The 23,566-nt window shown below is 40.8% G+C and overlaps 1 protein-coding gene across 2 annotated transcripts in view; it reads right to left on the bottom strand.

Moving 5' to 3' along the window:
* Positions 1–3,704: 3,704 nt before the first annotated feature.
* LOC109439568 (NADH dehydrogenase [ubiquinone] 1 alpha subcomplex subunit 9, mitochondrial) overlaps positions 3,705–23,566 on the bottom strand; it is a 31,440-nt gene continuing 11,578 nt past the window's right edge. For both annotated transcript variants that reach the window (XM_074325259.2, XM_074325260.2), the window contains exons 5-11: positions 22,950–23,091; positions 18,797–18,899; positions 14,545–14,612; positions 13,236–13,312; positions 8,344–8,439; positions 5,398–5,464; positions 3,705–4,006 (exon numbers count right to left, since the gene is read on the bottom strand). In XM_074325259.2, the coding sequence (XP_074181360.2) occupies positions 3,836–4,006; positions 5,398–5,464; positions 8,344–8,439; positions 13,236–13,312; positions 14,545–14,612; positions 18,797–18,899; positions 22,950–23,091 (724 nt within the window). In that variant the 3' untranslated portion in view covers positions 3,705–3,835. The remainder of the gene's footprint in view (positions 4,007–5,397; positions 5,465–8,343; positions 8,440–13,235; positions 13,313–14,544; positions 14,613–18,796; positions 18,900–22,949; positions 23,092–23,566) is intronic.

Consider the following 23,566-nt stretch of genomic DNA (forward strand, 5'->3'; position numbering starts at 1 on the left):
CCTTAATAAACTCTATTAATTACCAAAAAAAAAAAAAAAAAATCTGTTGTTTCTTTACACTAATAACAAACTATCAGAAAGAGAAGTCAAGAAAATAATCCCATTTACAATTGCATCAAAAAGAATAAAATACCTAGGAATAAATGTAACCAAGGAGGTGAAAGACCTATACACTGAAAACTATAAGCCACTGATGAAAGAAATTGAAGACACAAATAAATGGAAAGATATCCCATGCTCATGGATTGAAAGAATTTTGTTAAAATGTATATACTACTCAAAGCAAACTACAGATTCAATGCAATCCCTATCGAAATTCCAACGGCATTTTTCACAGAAAACAACTCTAAAATTTCTATGAAACAACAAAGGACCCCGAATAGCCAAAGCAATCTTGAGAAAGAAGAACAAAGCAGAGGTATCATGCTCCCTGATTTCAAACTATGCTGCATATGTAATCAAACCTGTATGATATTGGCGCACACACACACACACACACACACACACACAGAGAGAGATCAATGGAACAGAATAGAGAGCCCAGAAATAAACCCATGCTTATGCTGTCAATTAACTTACAACAGAGGAGGCAAGAATATACAGTAGGGTAAAGACACTCTTCAATAAAGTGTTGGGAAACTGGACAGCTGCATGCAAAAGAATGAAACTGGACAACCACATACAAAAATTAACTCAAAATGGATTAAAGATTTGAATGTAAGTCCTGAAACTATAAATCTCCTAACAGAAAACATAGGCAGTAAGCTCCCAGCAATGTTTTTGTCCTGATCTGACTCCAATGGCAAGGCAAATAAAAGCAAAAAATAAAATGGGATTACATCAAACTAAAAACTTCTACACAAAAAAAGAAACCATCAACAAAACAAAAAGGCAACCTACTGAATGGGAGATATTAGTTGTAAATTGTTTATCCAATAAGGAATTACTATCTAAAATATATAAAGAACTCATATAATTTAATAACAATGATCTGATTGAAAAGTAGGCAGAGGACCTGAATAAGCATTTGTCCAAAGAGGACATACAGATGGCCAATAGACAGATGAAAATATGCTCAACATCACTAATCATCAGGGAAATGCAAATCAAACATCACTAATCATCAGGGAAATGCAAATCACACCTGTCAGAATGGCTATTATAAAAAAAAAACAATAAATAATAAGCAAGGACGTGGAGAAAAGGGAACCCTTGTGCTTTGTTGATGGAAATGTAAATTGAGGCAGCTACTGTGGAAAACAATATGGAAGTTCCCCAAAAAATTTAAAAAGAAACCAACATACTCGTAGGATCCAGCAATTGCACTTGCTGGTTATCCATTCAAAGAAAATGAAAACACTAATCAGAAAAGATATACGAGCATGTACCCTTATGTTCAAAGCATTATTTACAATAACCAAGATATAGAAATAACCTAAGTGTCTATCGATGGATGAATGGATAAAGGAACTGTGGGATATATAAGCAACAGAAGACTACTCAGCCATAAAAAAGAATGAAATCTTCCCGTTTGCAACTTGGGTGGACCTTGAATGTATTATGCTAAGTAAAATAAGTCAGACAAAGACAAATACCATATGATTTCACTTAAACGTGGGATCTAAAAAACAAAACAAACAAAACAAAACACAACCCAGACTCATACAGAAAACAGATTGGTGATTACCAGAGGGAAGGGGTGGGTAGAGGTATGGAAATGGCAAAGAGGATCAAGAGGTCTAAACTTCCAATTATAAAAGAACTCGTGAGGATGTAATGTACAGCGTGGGGAATACGGTCAACAATATTGTACTAACTTTATATACGACAGATGGTACCTGAACTTATTGCAGTGATCACTTCGCAACACATACAACCTTGAATCAGTATGTCTTACACAGGAAACTGAGTAATTATACTTCAATTATACTTCAATAGATAGAAGAGCTGTTTGCTAATTCAGAAGCTAGCATCTTGAATAGCAATGGCGCTCAGAGTATTTGCATGACCAGTAAAAGCCCTCCCTCCCTTATCAGGCCCATTTAAGTCGGTGTCCTTTGTGACTGTCAATATGGTTGCAGGCAGTTGGCGCCTTCCTTATGGCTTGTGTGGTTGTGCTCACACATCAATATACTGGAGTGTGTGCTATTTTATTATGTATTACTTTCCTTAATTTCTTGTTTTATAACGTTAGATAAGTTATATAGCAGCTACAACTTTCATTTCTGGATAATAAATGAGGTATTACTAAAAGGGTGTGTGACAAGGAAGAGAAACTATCCTGGTTGAATTATGGTTTCAGAGGAAGCAAGTATGCAGCGTCATGAGTTATGACGAGATGAGAAACCACATTGCCAGAACATACCGACACTGTAAGATGCTGCACATTATAGAATTATTATTTCAAGTCAAATCCACTCATCTGTGTGCCTACTGGCTGGCTTAGGACCAGCAGGAGTTATTATCTGAAATAACGAGAGATAACTGAAGAAAAAAAATGCAGCTTAAGTTGGGCTCCTTTCTCTAGAACACTGCATCTCACATTAGTGTGCACGAGAAGAAACTAGCATGTTTAACAAAAATAAAAGTCCTCGGCCCTTTCTCTAGAGACTGGGATTCAGTAGTTCAGGGACTCGGCCACCTGAATTAGCAACAGAAATTGCTCTCCTCTGACAGACACTTGTGTACATCGGTGCTTTTCACACCACAGTGCATACAAGTCTCTAGGGACCTATTTAAAATGCAGATCCTGGTTCCACAGGCCTGGGGCGGGGCCTGGTTTTCTGCATTCCCGACAAGCTCCCAGGTGCTGCTGCGGCTGGCCCCCACTTTTAATAGCACACTTTCATCCGTTTGGGGACCAAAGACTCCGGAGCACGCAGAAAAAGGAAGGTAGAGAACTCACCTCCTACGTCCGTGTTCCTTACTTACTCTGTCACAACAAGACGGGCATTACTGAATCTGAGCAGGGTTCTCACTGACATTCCCATCCTACAGATCAAGGGGCTGAATCACGGTGGAATGCAGTGACCAACCTTGGGTCACTAGGATGGTGCTGTGTTGGCCTTGCCTCAAATTATGGGAGTTTTTCCTCATACTATACTGAGGAATTTGCTGACATGAAACCAACTGTTCACCTGGATCTTGGCAACAATATTAACAACTTACACAGAAGTCCTAATTTCTAAGTACCGGCCATTACTGCAGAGAAGCTGGGGCACGTCCTCTGCATGGGAGAGAATCTTTCTACACTAGGTGTTGTCCTAACAGCGCATAGAGGCCTCAGGTAGTCCAGATCCAAGCAGAGGACCATGGAATTAATGCAAGTAGGCTGAGAATGCATGTCCATAGACCATGTCTTAGACGGATGTACTATTTCTTCTTTGTATGTAGATGTCATTAAGATACATTAAAAAAAATAAATTCATATTAGTTATGGAACATTGTATATTTTCTCAATTAACAGATAGTATAAAACAATGTATCTCTCTTGTGGTCATCACAATATTCTGACATTAAAAAGGGGTCCCTGTCTTCCAGAACATTAGCTACAAGTGGCTTGACAGAGGAAGTTCAAATGCTGCAGTATTTCAGAGGATCAATGATCTATATGTCACTATTAAACATACATATTTAAAGAAAATTATGCTCAAATTCTAAATGGCTGAATTTCTCATTTTATAAATTGAGAAGGAAAACACTGCTGCAGAATATAACCTCAGATGCTTTAATACAGAGATCTTATTTACTCTTTATAGGATACTCTGGTGAAAGTGGGCTGGTCGCTAGCCAGGTGACCCAAATGACACCCAAACCAGCAGCAGCTCAGGGTCCACTAAACATTAACAGTCTTGGCTGGCTTCACGTCTTCAATTTCGGAGGCCAGCCAGCGGTAAGTGCGATGACGCCGTAGCACCTCGATGGCCTTCAGCTCCAGGGGTACAGCCTGAATGCCAAGGTCTTCCAAGCCAGGCAGGTGAGGCAAGGTCATGTCTGTGATGTGAACCTTTGAATAAACAAAGAACCACAGAAAGTGCTGAAAACTGGCCGAGAACACCAAGTAAGCCCTTCACCACTCAAGCTGGCCTGAGTCCCATGAGTGAGACTACACTGCTTTCAAAGGATATATGTATGTGGCAGCATTTGATTCCTGGAACTCACTCGAAGTAGAGCACAGGAAAAGGGTTTTGGAAAAAAAAAGGCAGGTCTACAAAATATCAGCTCCAAGGTCCCCAGCACTACCCAGGAACACGGGACACTGGCTCTAAGTGAGTCGTCCTACAGATTTAAAGGGAAACAAACATAGAGTGGAGAAGCACAAGTCATCACATTTGTCAGCCGTGGCTTGGTAGGAGGGATGAAGAACAAAGTCGGGGCTACAGCAGAGCTACCCCATTCCTCAATTCCTGCCTCAGTTTTACTGTTGAATTAAGGGGATAATTAGCATTTGTCCTTGCTCATTAAAAGATAATCCATTAACCTGTGTGCCTCAGCTATACAAACCTACCCTGTTTTTAGGGAAGGAGAATGAACTGTAAGACTTCCACAGATCCCACGTCGAAAAGCACATGGAGATAATCGTTTGCACACAGAGCAGCGTCACTCCTTTAACCTCCCATCCTGCAAAGTCTGCAGTTTTATCACCAGAGTGCGGCAAAGCAGCCCCCAAATCAAATCTAAAACCCATTCAGCCTACTGTACCAACACTTTTCCAATTATAAATGTAAGAGGTCTCCCAACATTTAGAGATCGGGAAGAGGGTGAACCAGGAAGCAGACCGAAAGCAGGGTCTATAGGAGGAGGAAAAGCAAGGCAATGGCCATAAAGAGATTCAGGGTTGTAAAGCAGAGAGCACCTCATAGATGGAGGGAGATGAGGTCAGAGAACTGACTATTGGAATTGGCAGAATGGAGATCACAGGTGACCCTGAAAAGAGCAGTTTTAGGGGAGAAATGGAAATAAAAGCCAGAATGGAGTGAGTTAAAGAAAGAATGACATAAGAAACTGTCAAGAGCTCTTTTGAGGAGTTGTGATACAAAGGGACACAAACAGGGTGGGACCAGAGGACTTTGCCTTTAAAAAAAAGTGGAGCTCTGAAGGCACATTTGTCCACGATAAGAAATCTCTAACAGCTAAAGAAACATTGATAATGCCAGATAGAAGGTAATGGGGCTACCACACCCTGGGTAAGTTCACAAGGGGAGGGGCTGACCTGATGTAGATGAGAACAGACAAGCGCATGAAACTAACCAAGGAAGCAAGCAAACAAAAACGAAGTCTAACTTATCCGTCTCTACACTCTGGTTTCTCTTCAGACCGTACACATCTCTCGCCTTTCACTAACTCAACCGTCTCTGCAGCATCGGCCCGGCAGGGGTTCACCACACTCATACTCACCCGCTCCACTTTATCCCTCGTGGTCCAGGGCTCAAACGGACTTGTTTCAAAGAGTCGTGCTATCAATCTGGACAAAGGAAGAAACATGGCACATGTGGTAAGTGTCTCTATGCCCAATATGCAAGCTGGCCTATGAGAATCACAGGAAGAGAGGCTGCCGCAGAGGCGGGAATTCACTGAATTTGTTTTTAAAGGCAATAACCAACATCCTGGGACCGCAAAGTGTGGTTACCTTCCTTTCAAGCTAACCCAGCCTGACCACTGTTAACTACTGGCACTCCTTGACAACCCATCTTAAAAACTAAAATAAAGTAAAGCTACCGCCAGCAACAAAACAAACATAAAAGATCCAACATTCAATGAAGTCTGAAATTCAATCTAATTTAAGCTTCCGACATTCAAATACCCTCCTGGTAAGGATGCAGGGCAAGCCGAGTAGTGTGCAAGATACAAATTATAATCCTTAAAAGCAGGAGCCCCAAGGGAACCAAGACATCGAAAAGTAAGGAGAAGCCTAAGATCTACGATTCAAATCAGGAAGCCAATACAAAAACCAGGACAGGAGGGGCTACCACCGTGGCTGACGCCATCTTGACTCTAATAAAAACTGAGGGCTTTGCTTGTCTGTCATCGGTTCCGTCTGTAGTACCCTCGGGGCAGCGGGTGTTAAGCTAGCCTACAAGGTACCCTAGGAATTCCTTATGGTCCCCAAAGAGGACTGTGACAAGGGTTTAAGGGTATATGCTCTGAGTATCACTCATCACTACAGCCAGACCAGCTCTGCTTTTATCTGATTACCTAGTGGGCCTTTATGTAAAAAGTCATTGAACACAAGATTCCACAGCTTTTTAAAAACTTAAAAAATATCATTCCAACATGTGGCAGAAAAAAAATAAAAAAGGAGGGGCCAGCCCGGTGGCTCAGGCGGTTAGAGCTCCATGCTCCTAACTCTGAAGGCTGCCGGTTCAATTCCCACATGGGCCAGTGGGCTCTCAACCACAAGGTTGCTGGTTCAGTCCCACAAGGGATGATGGGCAGTACCCCCTGCAACTAAGATTGTACATGGCACCACGTGGCACCTTGAGCTGAGCTGCCTCCCGAATGGCTCAGTTGGTTGGAGCACGGGCTCTCAACCACAAGGTTGCCAGTTCAATTCCTCAAGTCCCACAAGGGATGGTGGGCTGTGCCCCCTGCAACTAAGATTAAACATAGCACCTTGAGCTGAGCTGCCGCTGAGCTCCCAGATGGCTCAGTTGGTTGGACAGCACATCCTCTCAACCACAAGGTTGCCGGTTCGACTCCTGCAAGGGATGGTGGGCTGCACCCCCTACAACTAGTAACGGCGACTGGACCTGGAGCTGAGCTGCGCCCTCCACAACTAAGATTGAAAGGACAACAACTTGACTTGGACAAAAGGCCTGGAAGTACACACTGTTCCCCAATAAAGTCCTGTTCCCCTTCCCCAATTAAAAAAAAAAAAAGAAAGAAAAGAAAAAAGAAAAAGGAAGCTGAAGATTGGTCAGAATTTCTCCAGGAACACAGAAAGCCTCACATTCCAGACAAGCTGCTCCCATGGCAGGAAAAGCATGTGATTTGGGCTAACAGAGCTAAGTGAAAACACTCCTTACAAACCTTTAACTCTCTGTGCTCTGGTTCTACGCTAACAGGTCACCGGTGGTGTCTTTTTTTTAATGTCCACACTGGGCCCTGCCACGTGCACATGCCAACTCCATGAGAACCCTGTTTTATGCACAACCGAGAAAGTGGGTCCCAGCAATCCGGCTTTCACCCCCGTCCCCTGCAGTGAAGACAAACGACCTCACTACTAACTCCAGTGGACACTTTTCAGTCCTTTACCTTACTTGACTTTTCCGCAGCTTTTCATTCCACAAATATTAAGAGTGCCTACTGCGTGCCCAGTATTGCTCTAGGTCTTGGAGACACAGATGTGAACAACTAGCAATGCTCCCCTTCTTAAAACAGCCCCTTTCCTTTGGTGTCTAGGCTTCCAAACTTGCTTCATTTTTTCACTCAAACATTTGATTACTCATTTTCAGCCTCCCTGGTAAATTTCTTACTCTGCTGGTCCTTCAAATGGAGGGATTCCTTACTCTGACTTCAGCCTTCGTCTTTCACTCACACTATACCCTTTCCTACCTCCTTTAAAGTCACCATGAGTATAAATGAGGAGGCAGACAGCCTGAAAATAGAACACTCTCCGTAAACATCATCACCCTGCATTCTAATGGTCTGTTTTTATGATACCTGTTAGAGGGTTTACTGAAACATCTTGACTCCCTAGTGCACTGACACAGTAGGCATTCGAGAAATGTTTATTGAACGAATAAATGAACAAATGAATGAGGAGTGAACTGCCATGCTGGTTTACAAATTAATCTCTGGCAAACTGGACATGAAAGTATCCCTCATGAGACCACTAGCGTGTGACATAATTCTGAGACTGTCAACCTACACGGGGAGACGTGGACCAAGAAGCAGGAAAAGAAGGTAAGGCAACCACAGGCCACGTCGGAATCAACCTGGCTCCTTCCTCAGCCACATGACCAGACGAGTTACATAAAGAAGGGTCCCTTTGCCACTTCTAGGTGAGGGGTATAAAACAGAGGGAAACCTCATTGTTCCTTTGCCCAACCTGCCAAGCAAGATACTTCTCCAAATTAAAACTCACTAGTTTTGAACTGGAGAATTTGAAGAACTACAGATTTAACCTCTCAACACACAGTTTTCGCATCCACAACAATCTACATTTCCTTTCCTTAGATACCCTCTGCTTCCTTCCTAATGTCAAATCTCAGGAGCACATCCTAGAGACTCGGAGGCTTCACCAGCTGAGACATACTCTCTATCACCCAAGTGAGAGCATTACGAACAAATGTATTGAGTTAGCTCTATTGCAGGACGCACAGAAAGAAGCACTTCACTTACCTATAAGCAAAATGCGGCAAAGGGTACGGAAGGAAGGGTCTGTGAGCCACGGCAAAGACATACTGAACCAGGTCAAAGAGGAGGTATCGGCTGGGCCTGCAGAAGGAAGAGGCACCACCTGCAAATGAAGGATGCACTCCTACAAGGTTTTCTTTTACCTTAACAAAATAACACTCTTCTAATGAAAAAGGAACACATATGCACTGGAGTAAATACAGATGAGCACAAAGAAAAATCATCCTAATCTCACAAAAGATGAAGATAATATAATTAACACATACCCTTCTCATCCCCTTTCATAGACATTTTTGCTTTTATAAATGTAAGACTACACAGTTCATCCTATTCTGTGATGTCTTTTTCATATAACACTAAATCACAATCATCTCTCAACATCATCAGATATTCTAGTGTAGGTTTAATGGTTGCATACACTGCATTGCATGTGATCGTAACTATTTTACCAATTCCAAGTTTTTGGATATTTAAGCTACATAAATATTTTTCTTTTAAAAAATACTGCAATAATAAACAGTCTTGTAGCAAAAAACATGTTTCCCCCAAAATAAGACCTAACCGGAAAACAAGCCATAGCATGATTTTTCAGGATGACATCCCCTGAACATAAGCCCTAATGCGTCTTTTGGAGCAAAAATTAATATAAGACCCGGTCTTATTTTCGGGGAAACATGATATTTGTACTTATCCATAATTATGTATTTAAAACACATTCTATAAGTGGAACTGGCTCAAAGTATATTTTGCAATTTTAAGGCTTTTATTGAACCTTATTCCCTTTTATTGAACCTTGCTTTCCAAAATGCTAGTAGCCCCCTCACCAAAAATGAGTTTAGTCATACAAAATAAACAAACAAAATTTTGCCAATCTGCCAGGTAATAAGGTACCTCAATGTTTTACTGAGCATTACTTTAATACTAAAGATTAATCTTTTTCTTCATACATTTTTGGTCATTTGCGCTTCTTTCTTTCCTCGCTTTCCTCCTGGAATCCCTGTCTGTGAGAATGATTTGTAAGTGTTCTTTATATTTTAATGATATGTTGGAAACATCTTTTATTGTTTGTATTTCACCTTTTAATGTTTAGGTGTTTTGTGGCATACAAAAGTTTAAACATTTCACTTAATCAAAACCACTAATTTCTTTTACTTTATGGTTTGGTTTTATATTTAGAAAATCCCTCTACAGTCACCAATGACAAAACTTTCCACATATTTTTACTAATGCTTTTAAGCTGCTTTTTTTAATCCATAAGTTCCTGCTACAATATATCTTTGTATTGTTTTAAGATAAGGATGTAACACTGTTTACTGAATAATCTACCTTTTCCCCCTATTTTGAAATGTCACCCTTAATCATATACTATATTCTTACATATATATTTGAGACTGTTTCTGGACTTTCCATTCTATGCCATTGATCTGAATAATTTTGTACCTGAATAGCCTAGCTTTAATAATTATTACTGCTTATAATACATTTTAATATCTCTTCACCCACTTTCCTAATCCCTTTTGCCTCAGAAAGCCTGTAATAGCTGAGAACTAAACGAAAATAATTTAGTGAGAACCTCATCAGGCTAACATTTTTGCAAAAAAAAATAGAAAGAAAGAAAGAAAGAAAGATGAAAATATCAGCTAGGGGAAATATCAGACAAAGCCCTCAAATAGCTTCCTTCAAGTTTCAGAAGGATGTGTAAAGGTCACTGCAGGGCATGTAATACATGCTCTGCCAAAGGACAACCTGCAATCTGTATGGTGACAAGTAATACTAGTAGCACGGGTAATCTCTGTAATTATATGTAGTACACTTGCTCTTCAGCTGTTCTAAAGCACTTTGTTTCATTAAGTGTGACTCAAAGACTGGTTTTAGGGCCCCTGCTCACCGAAGCCTGTGTCCTTCCCTGCTTAGATTTCATGGTCATTCCTTTGCAAGTATCCTCAGCAAAACCTCATCCCCCAGCTTTCTCTCCGCTATCCTAGCACAAAACCCCTTCTGTGGTTAATCCAAGTATCTACCTGAACCCCTAGCATGACAAAGTTGTAGAGAAAGTACAATTGGGCTAATTGGCTTCACCTTTTATTTCTGATCACTACCTTCAAATGGAGAATTCAGTCTTGCCTTGCAATCCTACTGTTCTCCCCGAGGAGGGCTCTTTTCCTGTTCTCTCAGAGAGTATTTCCTATCTTCTTCTTTGTCCTCGGATTTTCCATATACCTCTCTGATCCACCCTACCCTGCCTTTTAGCTGATGATCTCCTTACTTGTCTTTTTATCGTTTTCTTAAGGGCGTCTTTTGAAGCATAGAAGTCTTTACTTTTGATGAAGCCTAATTAATCCATTTTTTTTCTTTTATGGAGTATGTTTTTGTCATAGCTGAAAAATCTTTGCCTAACCCAAGGTCTAGAAGGTTTTTTATTTTTCTTTCAAAAGTTTTAGAGTTCTAACACTTACATTTAGGCCTCTGATTTATTTTGGGCTGATTATTTTTTTTCATGTATTGTATAAAGTAAGAATCAACGTTCATCTTTTTACACGTGGATATTCCAGTAGCATTTGTTGAAAAGACTGTATTTTCCCCTTTGAAGTGTTACGGCACCTTTGTCAAAAACCAACTGTCCATAAACATAAAGGTTTATTTCTGGATTATCAAGTCTCTTTCACTGATCTACATGTGTATTCTAGGACAGTACCACATTTGATCACTGTAGCTTTAGGGTAAGTTTTGAAGCTCTAAAGCTTAATTGCTACAACTTTATTCTTCTTTGTCAAAATGGTTTCAGTTATTGTGGGTCTTTTGCATATCTCTATAAGTTAAGAACCAATTTGTCAATTTCTGCAAAAAACCCTATTTATTGGATTAAGTTGAATAGATAGATCAATTTGTGGAAATTTGCCATTTTAACAATATTGACTCCATGAATGTGAGATGTCTTTACACTTATTTTGATCTTCCTTAATGTCCTTTGGCAATGTTTTATAATTTTCAGCGTACAGGTCTTGTACTCCTCTTGTTAAATTTATACCAAGTAATTTATTCTTTTTCAGCTTTGAATAAAATTATTTTCTTAAATTTATTTTCAGATTGTTCATTTGCTAACCTATAGAAATTGAGTTATACATGTTGGTCTTATACCTTGTGACCTTGCTGAACTTGTTTATTACTAGTTTTCATTTTGTGTGTGCATGAGTGTGTAAGAGTGTGTGTGTGTGCGTGAGTGTAAGTGTGACTGTGTGTGTGTGCGTGCGTGTCCAAGTGTGTGTGTGTGCATGAGTGTGTGAGAGTGTATGTGTGTGCTTGTGTGTGTGTATCAATAGGTATTTAATGAATGAGTGATAAACAGAATGGACCAACACCATATAATTAAACAACTACGAAAAAACTAGAAGGAAAATTAAGGTCTTATGCCTCTGCCTTAGCCTCCAAGTGTTGGGGAAACAAGCAAAGTTTTCCCCTGGAGCTGAAGAGACAAAAAGAGAAGTGTAGATGCATTTTTATAATTTCACTGGGAAAAATGCCTACACTGCCATGTCTGGCATTACTTGTCCCATCACCGTGCCAAACAAGTATGAGTCAGAGGAGCCTAGCAAAGAGACTGGAGTGGCTGGGCAAAATGAAAGAAGAAAATGGCTAACTCATCCCAGAGCCATTCCCATGGAGTACTAAGCAAACAACGTTCGTAAAGCCATTTCTGTTCATTTATTCCTTGGAATCCTGGTCTAACAACCTCTTGACTAAAGTCTGATGTCTTCTGAGTCTAGTGTTTTATGGAACTTGTGCTAAACACATTTTTTGGTGAATAAAATAGATTGCATGCTAATGTACCGAACTGGGAACTCAAAGAGAGACATACATCTTGTAGCAGCTAGTTGACATGGAAACACAATACAGTTATTTGCACCAAAAAATTGTTTGTTTGTTTGTTTTTTTACTAAACTAAATTTATAATAGTGAAATATAACAATGTATGGATTCATAATCCTGGAAATAAATTCTGTCCATCTGGCTTAGAGATAAAAATGTCTTTTCTCTAGAAGCAAATTATTTCCAGGAATTAGGCTATCCCTTAATTGTTGAATCAGATCCCCTCATCAGGTTTCACTTGTTTCCTTCATAGAATGACAGGGTTCTGGGCCAATTATTAGGCAGATTTGGTACTTCCGAATTTGGTAGGCTGAGTCTTAGTTCTTTAGTTTTAGTTACTTCAGTCAAAAGATCTTAAACCTAGATGCAACATAATATGACAATTTCAGGTAAGACACAGAGCTGAACTGTGTCCCATTTTTCTGGAAAGCATATTTCAATGAAGAGAGCATAAGACAAAAGATCAGTCTTGCATAACATAAGTAACTGTACCCTAAACTAGTCGTTTCCAAACTTTTGGGGCATTAAGATACTCTACCAAAATTAATTTGATTTTGCAACACTACTCACTCCCTAAAACTGTTTTGTGTTTTAGAATTTATAATAATATTCTTTTACATATTAAAAACATCACTGAAGTAGTACAAAATTATCGTTGGGGTCACTGGACTAAGTATACGTAATAGTCTAGGGTGGAGGCTCTCAGACTTTGGTGACAGAAAAACCATTTATTAGAGCAGATTCCTAGGTTCCCTCAAATTCTGATTTAAGATAAGCATTCAGTAGATTCTGATAATGGTGGTGGCCTTTGGACAGCTCTTTGAGACACACTGGCCTAAGGGCTAAGGGAGTACGGTTTCTGGAATGAATACAGTGGAAGAAAGACACCATAAAAATGCAATGAATAAATCTGTTAGTGATACGTTTAGAAATCACTATTATTGTAAAGCATCATGATTCCTTCATTTTAACAGGTAGCACAATTTTAAAGTCAAACTCTAGCCACCTACCCAACAAAGGCAAAAGTTTTCCCTGTGGCATCTGGCTCCTTAATTGCATTAACAATTCCTTTGGATACATCCACAACCTACAAGAAATTATAACACATGTTTAAGTAATTGTTGAGAGAGACAGAAACAAAGTCAGAGAAAGAAAGAAAGAAAGGGAAGGAGGGACAGAAGAAGGGAGGGAAGAAGGGAGGAAAGGAGGAAAAGATGGAAGGAGAGAGAGAAGAAAGGAAACCACACACACACACCATGATAAAACTGAAGGAACGGCATTGTCTGTTTTCAGAAAGCTTCGTAAAGAACCCACTTCTCAAGAGCTCAAAGAATCTCCACATTAGAAGGTTCACCTAAATACTTCCTCTAGTCAGGACGCACATCTGTTCAGACGGCTGTCAGGGCCTTTCTGATTCGCCTTTGCCCATCGCATCCCTCACCACTCCGAACTCTGTCACTATGCTATCACAACTATTAATATTAGGCTGAACCACATGGAGTTGCCGATATTCTACCACGTTGACTTTCAAAAATAATAATTTTATATGGTTGCAGACCCGATGGTTTTAAACTGGGGGTAATTTTGGCCCCCAGGGGACATTTGGCAAATGCCTCCAGACAGTTTTAATTGTCACAACTGGGGGGGTGCCACTGCCATCTAGTGGAAGAGGCCAAGAACAAAGCTAACCATTCTCCAAAAGCCCCCACAACAAGAATTATCTGGCCCAAAGTGTCAACAGTGCCACAGCTGAGAAACCCTAGTTCAACATAATATGGAATCCAACATGTTCTCTCACCTCTGGGCCCCTGTGCACACTGTTCCCTCTGCATGGACTACGTTTCCTAACCCCCTTCATCAGTTACTGTCAGTCATTTCTAAGCTGTCACCTTAGATGTCATCTCCTCTGAGAGGCCCTCCCTGACCCTCCTATATAGATTAGGTGTCCCTCCGATATAATTACCTAAACTCCTCTCCCCTTCAACTGCACTTATCACATTGCATGATAATTGCTTTGCTGACCTGCCTCTGAGTGAGACCAACTTGAGAACAGCAATTTGTGTCTGTCTAGTTAATCTTTCTATATCCCCAGTGACATGTAGTGTGCCTAGCACATTAAGGGTTCCACACATCACATTTTTCTTAAATGAATGAACAAGTAAAGACCCAGAGAACACGTGTACTTCTTAGTAAACTGAGAGGCAATCAGCTGAAGCAAACAAAGAAGAAAATGACAAAATTACAGTATTAGGATAAAAATTAGAACACTGATCATCTCAATCTGAATTCAGCTAACGCCCCTTCATCCAGGGTACTTACATATACTGGTTGTTTCACTGTCTTCTTGCCCAAGGAAACAAGAGGTACACCACCAAACCAGCGCATATCTGGCAGAAGAAAGAGAACTCTTCTTAGAAGGCCTGTGCTGCTATAAGACCCACCACCCTCCAGGTACTCCGGGTTAGCAGAATCTTTTGCGTAACAGAAATAATGAATTCAATGTAACGGACTCTCAGGAAGCTAATGAGCAGCCCTTGTTTTAAGACAACAAACATGGAAAGTAAAAAGGCCAAATATTTAAGGACGCACAGAGAAAGGCAAAGAGGTCAGATGGCTCGGCTACTTATCTTCTACTCTATAAGGCTAAATGTAAGGCCACTCCCAAGGCTGCAGTCTAATTGTACCTCATTTTTTTATTTTTCAGTTACAGTTCACATTCAATATTATTTCATAAAAGTTTCATGTGTACAGCATAGTGGTTAGACATTTACACAATTTACGAAGTGATCCCCCCGACTAGCCTAGTACCCACTTGGCATTGTACATAGTTATTACAAGGTTATTGACCATATTCCCTATGTTGTATTTTACATCCCTATGACTATTTTGTAACTACAATTTGTACTTCTTAATCCCTTTACCTTTTTCACCCAGCCTCCCAACACCACTCCCATCAGTTTGTTCTCTGTATCTATAAGTCTGTTTCTGTTTTGTTTAGTTTGTTCTTTAGATTCCACATATAAGTGAGATCATATGGTATTTGTCTTTCTCTGACTTATTTCACTTAGCATAATATCCTTTAGGTCCATCCATGCTGTCGCAAAGGGTAAGATTTCATTTTTTTTATGGCTGAGAAATACGCCATTGTATAAATGTACCACATCTTCTTTATCCAGTCATCGATCGATGGGCACCTAGGTTGCTTCCATATCATGGCTATTATAAATAGTGCAGCAGTGAACATAGGGGTAATTGCACCCCATTTTAAGGAGGAACATAGGAATCAACAGATCAGCGATAAAACATAGGTAACCCAGAAAAAGATGCTGGTAAAATGGGCATTTAGTATATGATAAATGCAGTATGACAAATATGTGGAAAATGGAAATATTATTTAAAATATGGTACTGAGACAACTGTTCTACTACTTGGGAAAAACAGAAAAATGGCTCAGATCTCACCATAAACTAAAACAAATCAAATCGCAAGTGGATTAAATGCAAAGGTAAAAAAACTTTTCAAAAAAATTTGTTCTAAAGTAGAAACTGTAAGAGCATCAAAAAGAATAAAATACTTAAGAATAAACTTAACCAAGTTGGCTAAAGATCTGCACACTGAAAACTATAAAACATTGCCAAAAGAAATTTTAAAAGACACAAATAAATGGAAAGACATCCTGTGTTCATAAACTGGAAGATGATACTGTTAAAATGTCAATGTCACCCAAAGCAATCTACAGATTTAATGCAATCCCTATCAAAACTCCATCCTAAAATTCATAAGGAATCTTAAAGAACCCTGAATAGCCAAAACAATCTTGAAAAAGAAAAACAAAGTTGGAGGTTTTGCACTTCCTGATTTCAAAACTTATTATAAAGCTACAGTAATCAAAACAGTGTACAGTGATTGAAACAGTGGTATAAAGACAGACATACAGATTAATGGAATAGAATAGAGAAAAATAATCCTTGCATATACGGCCAAATAATTTTTGACAAGGTGTCAAGACCAATTAATGGGGAAATGACAGTCTTTTCAACAAATAGTGCTGGGAAAACTGGATATTCACATATAAAAGAATGAAGTTGGACCCTTAGCTTACATCATATACAAATATTAACTCAAAATGGATCAAAGACCTAAACATAAGAGCTAAAACTATAAAATCCTTACAAAGAAACATAAGGGAAAAGTCTCATTACATTGGATTTAGCAATGATTTCTGAGATATGACAACAAAAGCACAGGCAACCAGAGTAAAACTAGGTAAATTGGATTACAAAATTAAAAGCTCTGTGCATCAAAGGACGCAATTAACGGAGTGAAAAGACAACCTATGTAATGAAAGAAAGTATCTGCAAATCCTGTATCTAATAGGGGGTTACTATCCAGAATATAGAGAGAGCTCCTACAATTCAACAATAATAATAAACCCAATTAAAAAATAACTAAAGGACATGAATAGGCATTTTGGCAAATAAGACATACAAATGGCTAGCAAGCTCATGAAAAGACACTCAACATCACTAGTCAACAAGGAAATGCAAATCAAAACCATGACAGATTACCTCACATTACTATAAAAGAAAATAACAAGTGCTGACGAGGACGTAGAAATAAATGGAAACCTGTGCACTTAATAGAAATGTGACCTGGTATAGACACTAGGGAAAACAGTATGGTAGGTCCTCAAAAAAATTAAAAGTAGAACTGTCATATAATCCAGCAACCCCACTCTGGACATAATACTCCAAAGAACTGAAAGCAGGATCTCAAAGAGAGATTTGCACACCCACGTTCATAAAAGCATTATTCACAACAGCCAAAAGGTGGAAGGAACCCAAGTGTCCACTGACAGATGAAGATAAACAAAGTGAAGTGTACACATACAGAGGATTATTATTCAGCCTTAAAAAGGAAGGAAATCCGGTCACATGCTACAACATGGATGAACTTTGAGGATATTATGCTCAGTGAACTAAGGCAGTCACAAAACAACAAATACTGTGTGATTCCACTTATATGAGGTAGCTAGAGTAGTCAAATTCAGAGACGAAAAGTAAAATGGTGATTGCCAGGGAGTGGAGGGAGAGGGAGTGGAAAGTTGCTTAATGCACATAGTTCCAGTTTGGCAAGATGAACAGAGTTCTGGAGCCTGGTCGCATTACGATGTGAATATACATAATAGTACTGAACTGCACTTAGAAACGGTTCAGATGGTGTCTCAGTCTGCCATAACAAACTGACTGAAAGGCTAATTTAAACCAGAGAAATTAATTTTCTCACAGATCTGGAGACTGGCAAGTCCAAGATCAAGGTGTCAGCTGTTTTGGTTCCTGGTGAGAGCTCTTCCTAGCTTGCAGGCAGCCAATACGTTCTCACAGGGCCTTCCCTCAGTACTTCCGCACAGGGAAAGTGAGAGATCTCGTCCTCTTCTTATAAGGCCACCAATTCCACTGGGTTAGGGTCCCACCCTATGAGCTCACTTAACTTTAATTACCCCCTAAAAGCCCTGTCTCCAAACTCAGTCATATTAGGGGTTAGGCCTTCAAGGAATGAATTTGTGGGGGGACACAATTCAGTCCATACACAGATGATAAATTTGATATTGCATATTATATTTTCACCACAGTTTTTAAAAATGAAATATAGAATATGAAAGGACATAAGCAATGGGGGGGGAAACACATGATAAAAACATGTAACTTGGATACATGAACTGTGGTACATCCATACAATGGAATATTATCCAGTACTAAAAAGAAATGGAAGAAATTTAAGTGCCATGGCTCAGTTAAAGAAGGCAATCTAAAAAGGCTACAAAGTGTATGATTCCTACTATATGATATTCTGGAAAACGCAAAACTGTGGAGACAGTAGAAAGATCCATGTTTGCCAGGTATTAGGGTGGGGATGGGAGGCAGGTGGGCAAACAGGGAGGGATGAATGGGTAGAGTACAGGGGAATTTAGGAGAGTGAAACTATTCTGTATGCTATTCTAATGGTAAGCATACATCATAACATATTAGTCAAAATACACAGAATGAACAATGAATCCTAATGTAAACTCTGGACTTGAGTTAAAAATGTATCAACTTCGGCTCATCAATTATAACAAATGAACACTAATGCAAGATGGTAATAACAAAGGAAACTTGTGGGAGGAGGATGAGGGTTAAAGGACATTAATTTTTCTATAAACCTAAAACTGCTCTAAAAAATACCACTCTTGAGGTAGACATTATTACCTCCATTTCAACAGATGAGGAAGCTGCCGATCAGAGACTTGCTAAAGTCACTGAGCTAGTTAGTCCCAGGGCTAAACTTGAACTCAGGTCTCTGACTTGCAAGGACATGCTCTTTCCATGAATCTACATTGCTTCTTTTGATATACGGTAATGAAGATCCTGAGAAGGACCAGATTGACTAGGCAAATATAACGACCTTGGGGAGAAAAAGGCAACTGGGGGAAAAGGTATAACCTCTGTCTTAGAGAATATTGTCAGCTTGTGCTTAGCTTCGGCCTGGTTAGCCATTGTCCTGTTTTGTACCATTAAAAAAGAACACGCACTTGCAAAGTAATTGAGGAATCTATCCTCTCGTCCAAAGATGTCCGATGGCTTTATGATAATGGCTTCTGGAAATGCATTTCTCACTTCTTTCTCTCCAACAGCCTAAACAAACAACCAAACAAAACAGGTGTGAGATGAGTGAAGAAATCGTCCACTCTTTTTACTGTTAGGACATTACTTGTATTTTAAAGGTCATATGTTCCTCCAGATTAAGGTAATCATACTCTTCTTAAAACTCAGTTACACAGAATTTCTTTTTTTTTCAAATCACACATAAAAATGCCCAAGCTCTTGTTCAGTTGGTTCTCATATTTATTCTAGGGAAGCTTACATAAAAGGAGGAAAATCAGGGTAGAATTTTCCTAGCCTCCATTTTTCCTTCTAATTACAGACTGTGTGGTTTGTGTCAACAACCTAGCAGCCTGCCTGAGAAAGGAAGCCTAGCATGATGGAAGTTGCAGCAGGACATACCTACCCACAGGAGGCTGGGGGTAGAGCCCTTCACGTTCCTCCCCTCACTCGTTATCATCTACTCAGCGCCTAGGCAGCCCTCTGGTGGAACGCAGGTGTCGGCGCCTAGCTCAGCCTTCCTTTCCTCCTGCATCGCCCCTGGGGTGACATCTCGTCCAAGTGGCCTTGAACCTGCTTCCTGAGCTCCTCAACTCCAGGGACGCCCTCTTCACTCCACTCGGTGCTCTCAACTCGGTCAGGCCACAGACCATACTGACAACTGAAAGTGCCCTTCTTCTGAAACACTAAACGAGGACGGCCTACTCTCAAGCATCTCCTGTACTTCCGGCCTGCTTGTTCTTTGTTTCTGTTCCTGAGACATCTGCTCCTGAACCTTCTCAGGAACTCTAGTCCACTCCTTCTGCCTCCTCTACACCAGCTCCTCCTAACTTCCCTTGTTTCAGGTTAGATTTAGTGGTGGGAACTTGGTCCCACTTTTCAATCACTCTCTTACCAATAACGTAAACTACCTTGTCCCTTTGTCCCTTCCTCCACCCACCAGGCAAAAATCCCAACCCTGGAAGAACGTCATTACCCTCCTTCTTTGAGCCATGCCCCCTGCTGCCTTCAGAGATGAAGGAAATGAAATACATAAAAATCATTAATCAGTGCCTCCATACAGCCATGCTCCACATAATGTTTCGGTCAACGACAGACGCATATATCATGCTGGGCCCATGAGCTTATAGTGGAGCTGAGAAATTCCTGTCACCTGGTGACATCATAGCCATCCTAACGTCACAGCACAACGCATTCCTCACGTGTCTGTGGTGACGCTGGTGTAAACACACCCACTGTGCTGCCAGGTGTACAAAAGTACAGCACACAGCTATGCGCAGTCTATACTTGCTAATGATAATAAACAACTGTAACTGATTTATGCACTTACTATACCATACTTTTTATTGTTATATTAGAATGTACTCTTTCTACTTATAAAAAAGTTTGCTATAAAACAGTACGCCGCGTTATACTGGCAGCAGCCTTGTACAGCTCATGTTTAATGTGCCTCTTTCACCACTTCTCTTGTGCTCCGTTTAATCTCGCGTTGTTTTGTACGGAACGTGCTGTACAGGTGTGTAGCACACAGCCTACGTATGAGCAGGCTACACCATCTGGGCGTGTGTACATGCCTCTGTGATGTCCACACAACGCTGACACCGCCTAAGGATGCATTTCTCACAACGTAACCCCTAAGTGGCCCAGAGCTGTAAATTCACGTCACCTGTTTTAGCTGGGCCCTCAACATTTCACCAAAATAGTGTTTTCTTATAATCACTTTACTCTCCCAAATGAAAATTTCAAACATTTTCTATCCTATTTAAATTTCTCCCTGATTTTCCTCTTCCTTCCAGTAAATGGCATTGCCTTCTAATTCAAAGATTTAGCAACAGAAAAAACCACCTCAAGTTCCCACCACTAAGTCCACAGACTCAGGTGCATGACCCAACGCTTCCTCCTCCCTTCTTACCACACAACAGGCGCAGTGCCGCCTCCAACGCTTCAGAGCTCACGTCCTTGAACTTTCTCAGGAACCTGCCCAATTGACTCTCTATCTTCAGTCTCACCCTCTTTACCAGCACATCCCTACCACTAGTTAAACATGCTTTTAAATAAAGATCTTCCACCTTAAGAGGAAAAGAATTTTCCAACTTCACACGACCCTCCAGCTGCCTGTCCATCTGTCCCCCCTCCATCTTTCCAAACCACTTTAAAAGGCTGTCTGCCCTACTGTCCCCACTGCCTCAGCTCCTGCTCACTCTTCACTCACCTGTAACTCTGGATTCTGCCCGGACACTTGCATTCAAACAATTCTAGATAAGATCACCGATGCCCTCCATGTCCTCGTCCAAGGGGACTTCAGAGCTCTCACTTGCTTCTCAGTGGCATTCTTAAGTCTACTCCCTCCTCCCAGCACCGTCTTCCCTTGGCTTCCATACCTCACACTCTCCTGGTTTCCCTCCTACCGCATCATGTCCACTCCCTCCCAGTCTTTGGGTTTGTGTTTTGCAGGTGCCTCCTGGCCTACCAGACCATACTAACCACTGGGATTCCGCTGGGCCCAGTACAAGGTTCTCTTCTCAGTCTACACGTCCTCACTAGGCCGTCTTACCCCCTCCCATTGCTTCAATTAACAACAAACACTGGTGACTCCCTGATTCACACCTCCAACCCAGACCTCTCTTCTAAACCGCAGGATCATGAAGTCCATTTACCACCAATACCTGCATGATTGACATGTATCTGAAATGCAACCCAAGTCCAAACCTGGATCACCCTCTTCCATTGTTCATAAATAAGTCTTTTTCAATCTTTGCTGCACACTGGAATGACCCAGGGAGCGTAAAATACCGATGCCCACGTTCTATCCCAGGAGATTCTTTTTTAATCGGTCTGGGTGCAGCCTGAGCTTCAGGATATTTCAAAGTTCCCTTGGTGATTCTAACATGCAGCTAAGGCTCAGAGCCACTGCCCTAAAGCCTAGTCCTTCCAAGTGTTTCTCACCTTACTCAACAGTACACCATCCAGCCAGTGGTGTAAGCCAAAGGGGTAGACATCACTGCCTCTTCCCTTTCTCACCACTGACTCCCCCACCCCGTCCCTTCCAAACAGTCATGACTCCAGACGCCTCTATGAATGCTAGGGCAGAGGCAGGCACAGCGTGCACCCTCTCTGTCCCCAGTGTAGTATGAAAATGTGAAGCCTGGATGTGCTGTCAGGCAGTTTTGTGAGCATGAAAAACCAGGCTTACACAAAAAGCTGAAAGAATCACAGGACCAAAGCTGATGCCTGAACCTTAACATCAACGTGGCTACGTTTCCCTATTGCTGGGTTTTTCAGAGACGTGGGCTTATGAATTCCCTTTTGTGTAGGCCAGTTTACACCGGATTTTTTGATGTCAGTAACACAGTAACAAAATGCTCTTAATGGACAGACGTCCTCTGTCCCCCATTACAGGTTCCTATGGCACAGTTTGCTATTTTGCAACATCTGGTGCATCTGGAATTGTTTCTTCAATGGACTGGAAACCAGATACGGGCTAAGACCATGTGTGCTTTATTCACTACTGTATCCCCTGTGCCTAATACAATACGCAGTACATAGTAGACACTTAATACATTTGCTCAATAAAAGAACACAGGGGCCCAAAAGCAGGAGCCACCGTCAAGGAACTCTGGTCGTTCTTGGCCATCACGTCACCGCTTCAGAAGTGGCTTAAGCCCGTGACTGTGCAGGGGTTTACAAAAAAAGATGGTCCTTTAGCTTTGGTAGGTGACACAGGTGTGACTCCTTTGGGCAGGAATCATACTCTACGTCCCATGATTTTACTGTGTAATTATTACGCCCCGAGAAGCTGTGCATTTGAGGGCAGGTAATAATATGGTCAATCCACCTTTGAAGCCCCTCAGCATAGTTCCCTGCAAACAGAAGGCACTGAACCAAACTGTCAGAACACAACACACACACACACACACACACACACCTCCTTGCAAGTGAAAATCTCATTCTGGCACGGAGAATTAGAAACCCCTTTTAATCCTGGATACAGCAATGAGAAACCCTTCTCACTTAACTCAGGTTTCAAAGGGGCCAGGAAACTCCAGCTCTGTGAACCACTTCCCAAATCAGCTTGTTACTCACCTTGCTTCTCAGATATCTAGAAGAGCTTTTAATATCAGCATTCAGATGTGAGATGTGAATAAATTTTTCAACTCCAGCTTCCCTGGACACCTGAGCAATTGCTTGGGGAATACTCACAAAAACATCCTCAAAATCAAAGTTTCTGGAAGAAAAAAAAAAAGGGAGGGCTCAGCTAAGAACACCTAATTACCAATATCAAAGCTTTCTGTGATAAGCTGTTTTTCACACTATTGCTGGAATTCATAATACCTAAACTTTTAAACAGCAATGACTTAACCCAAAAATCAAAATTAAGCTTTTTAGGTTAATGCGCACTGTTATTACTGTACGTAACTCAAGGCTTACAATAAGTTACAAATCAGCACACGTCATGTTCTGTGTCCTCAAGGAATCTCAAGGCTGAGGCCCTTGAAACGCATTTGGCTACACTGGCTGCACTGATGGGTAGGGATGAGGGAAGTGATGGGACTGGATGGGAAGTCACTTCCTATCCTGGCGGGGAATTGGAGAGTCAATCACCAGTTTAATCCAACAATATGAACTAAATGCTCACTTTGTTTAAGGCGCTGTTAGTCAATTCGGTGACTATAACGTTGATGAAGACCCTCCAATTCCTC

The sequence above is a fragment of the Rhinolophus sinicus genome, chromosome 1, assembly GCF_057876585.1.
Source record: "Rhinolophus sinicus isolate RSI-liver-muscle chromosome 1, RSI-T2T, whole genome shotgun sequence".
In the NCBI taxonomy this organism is placed as follows: Eukaryota; Metazoa; Chordata; class Mammalia; order Chiroptera; family Rhinolophidae; genus Rhinolophus; species Rhinolophus sinicus.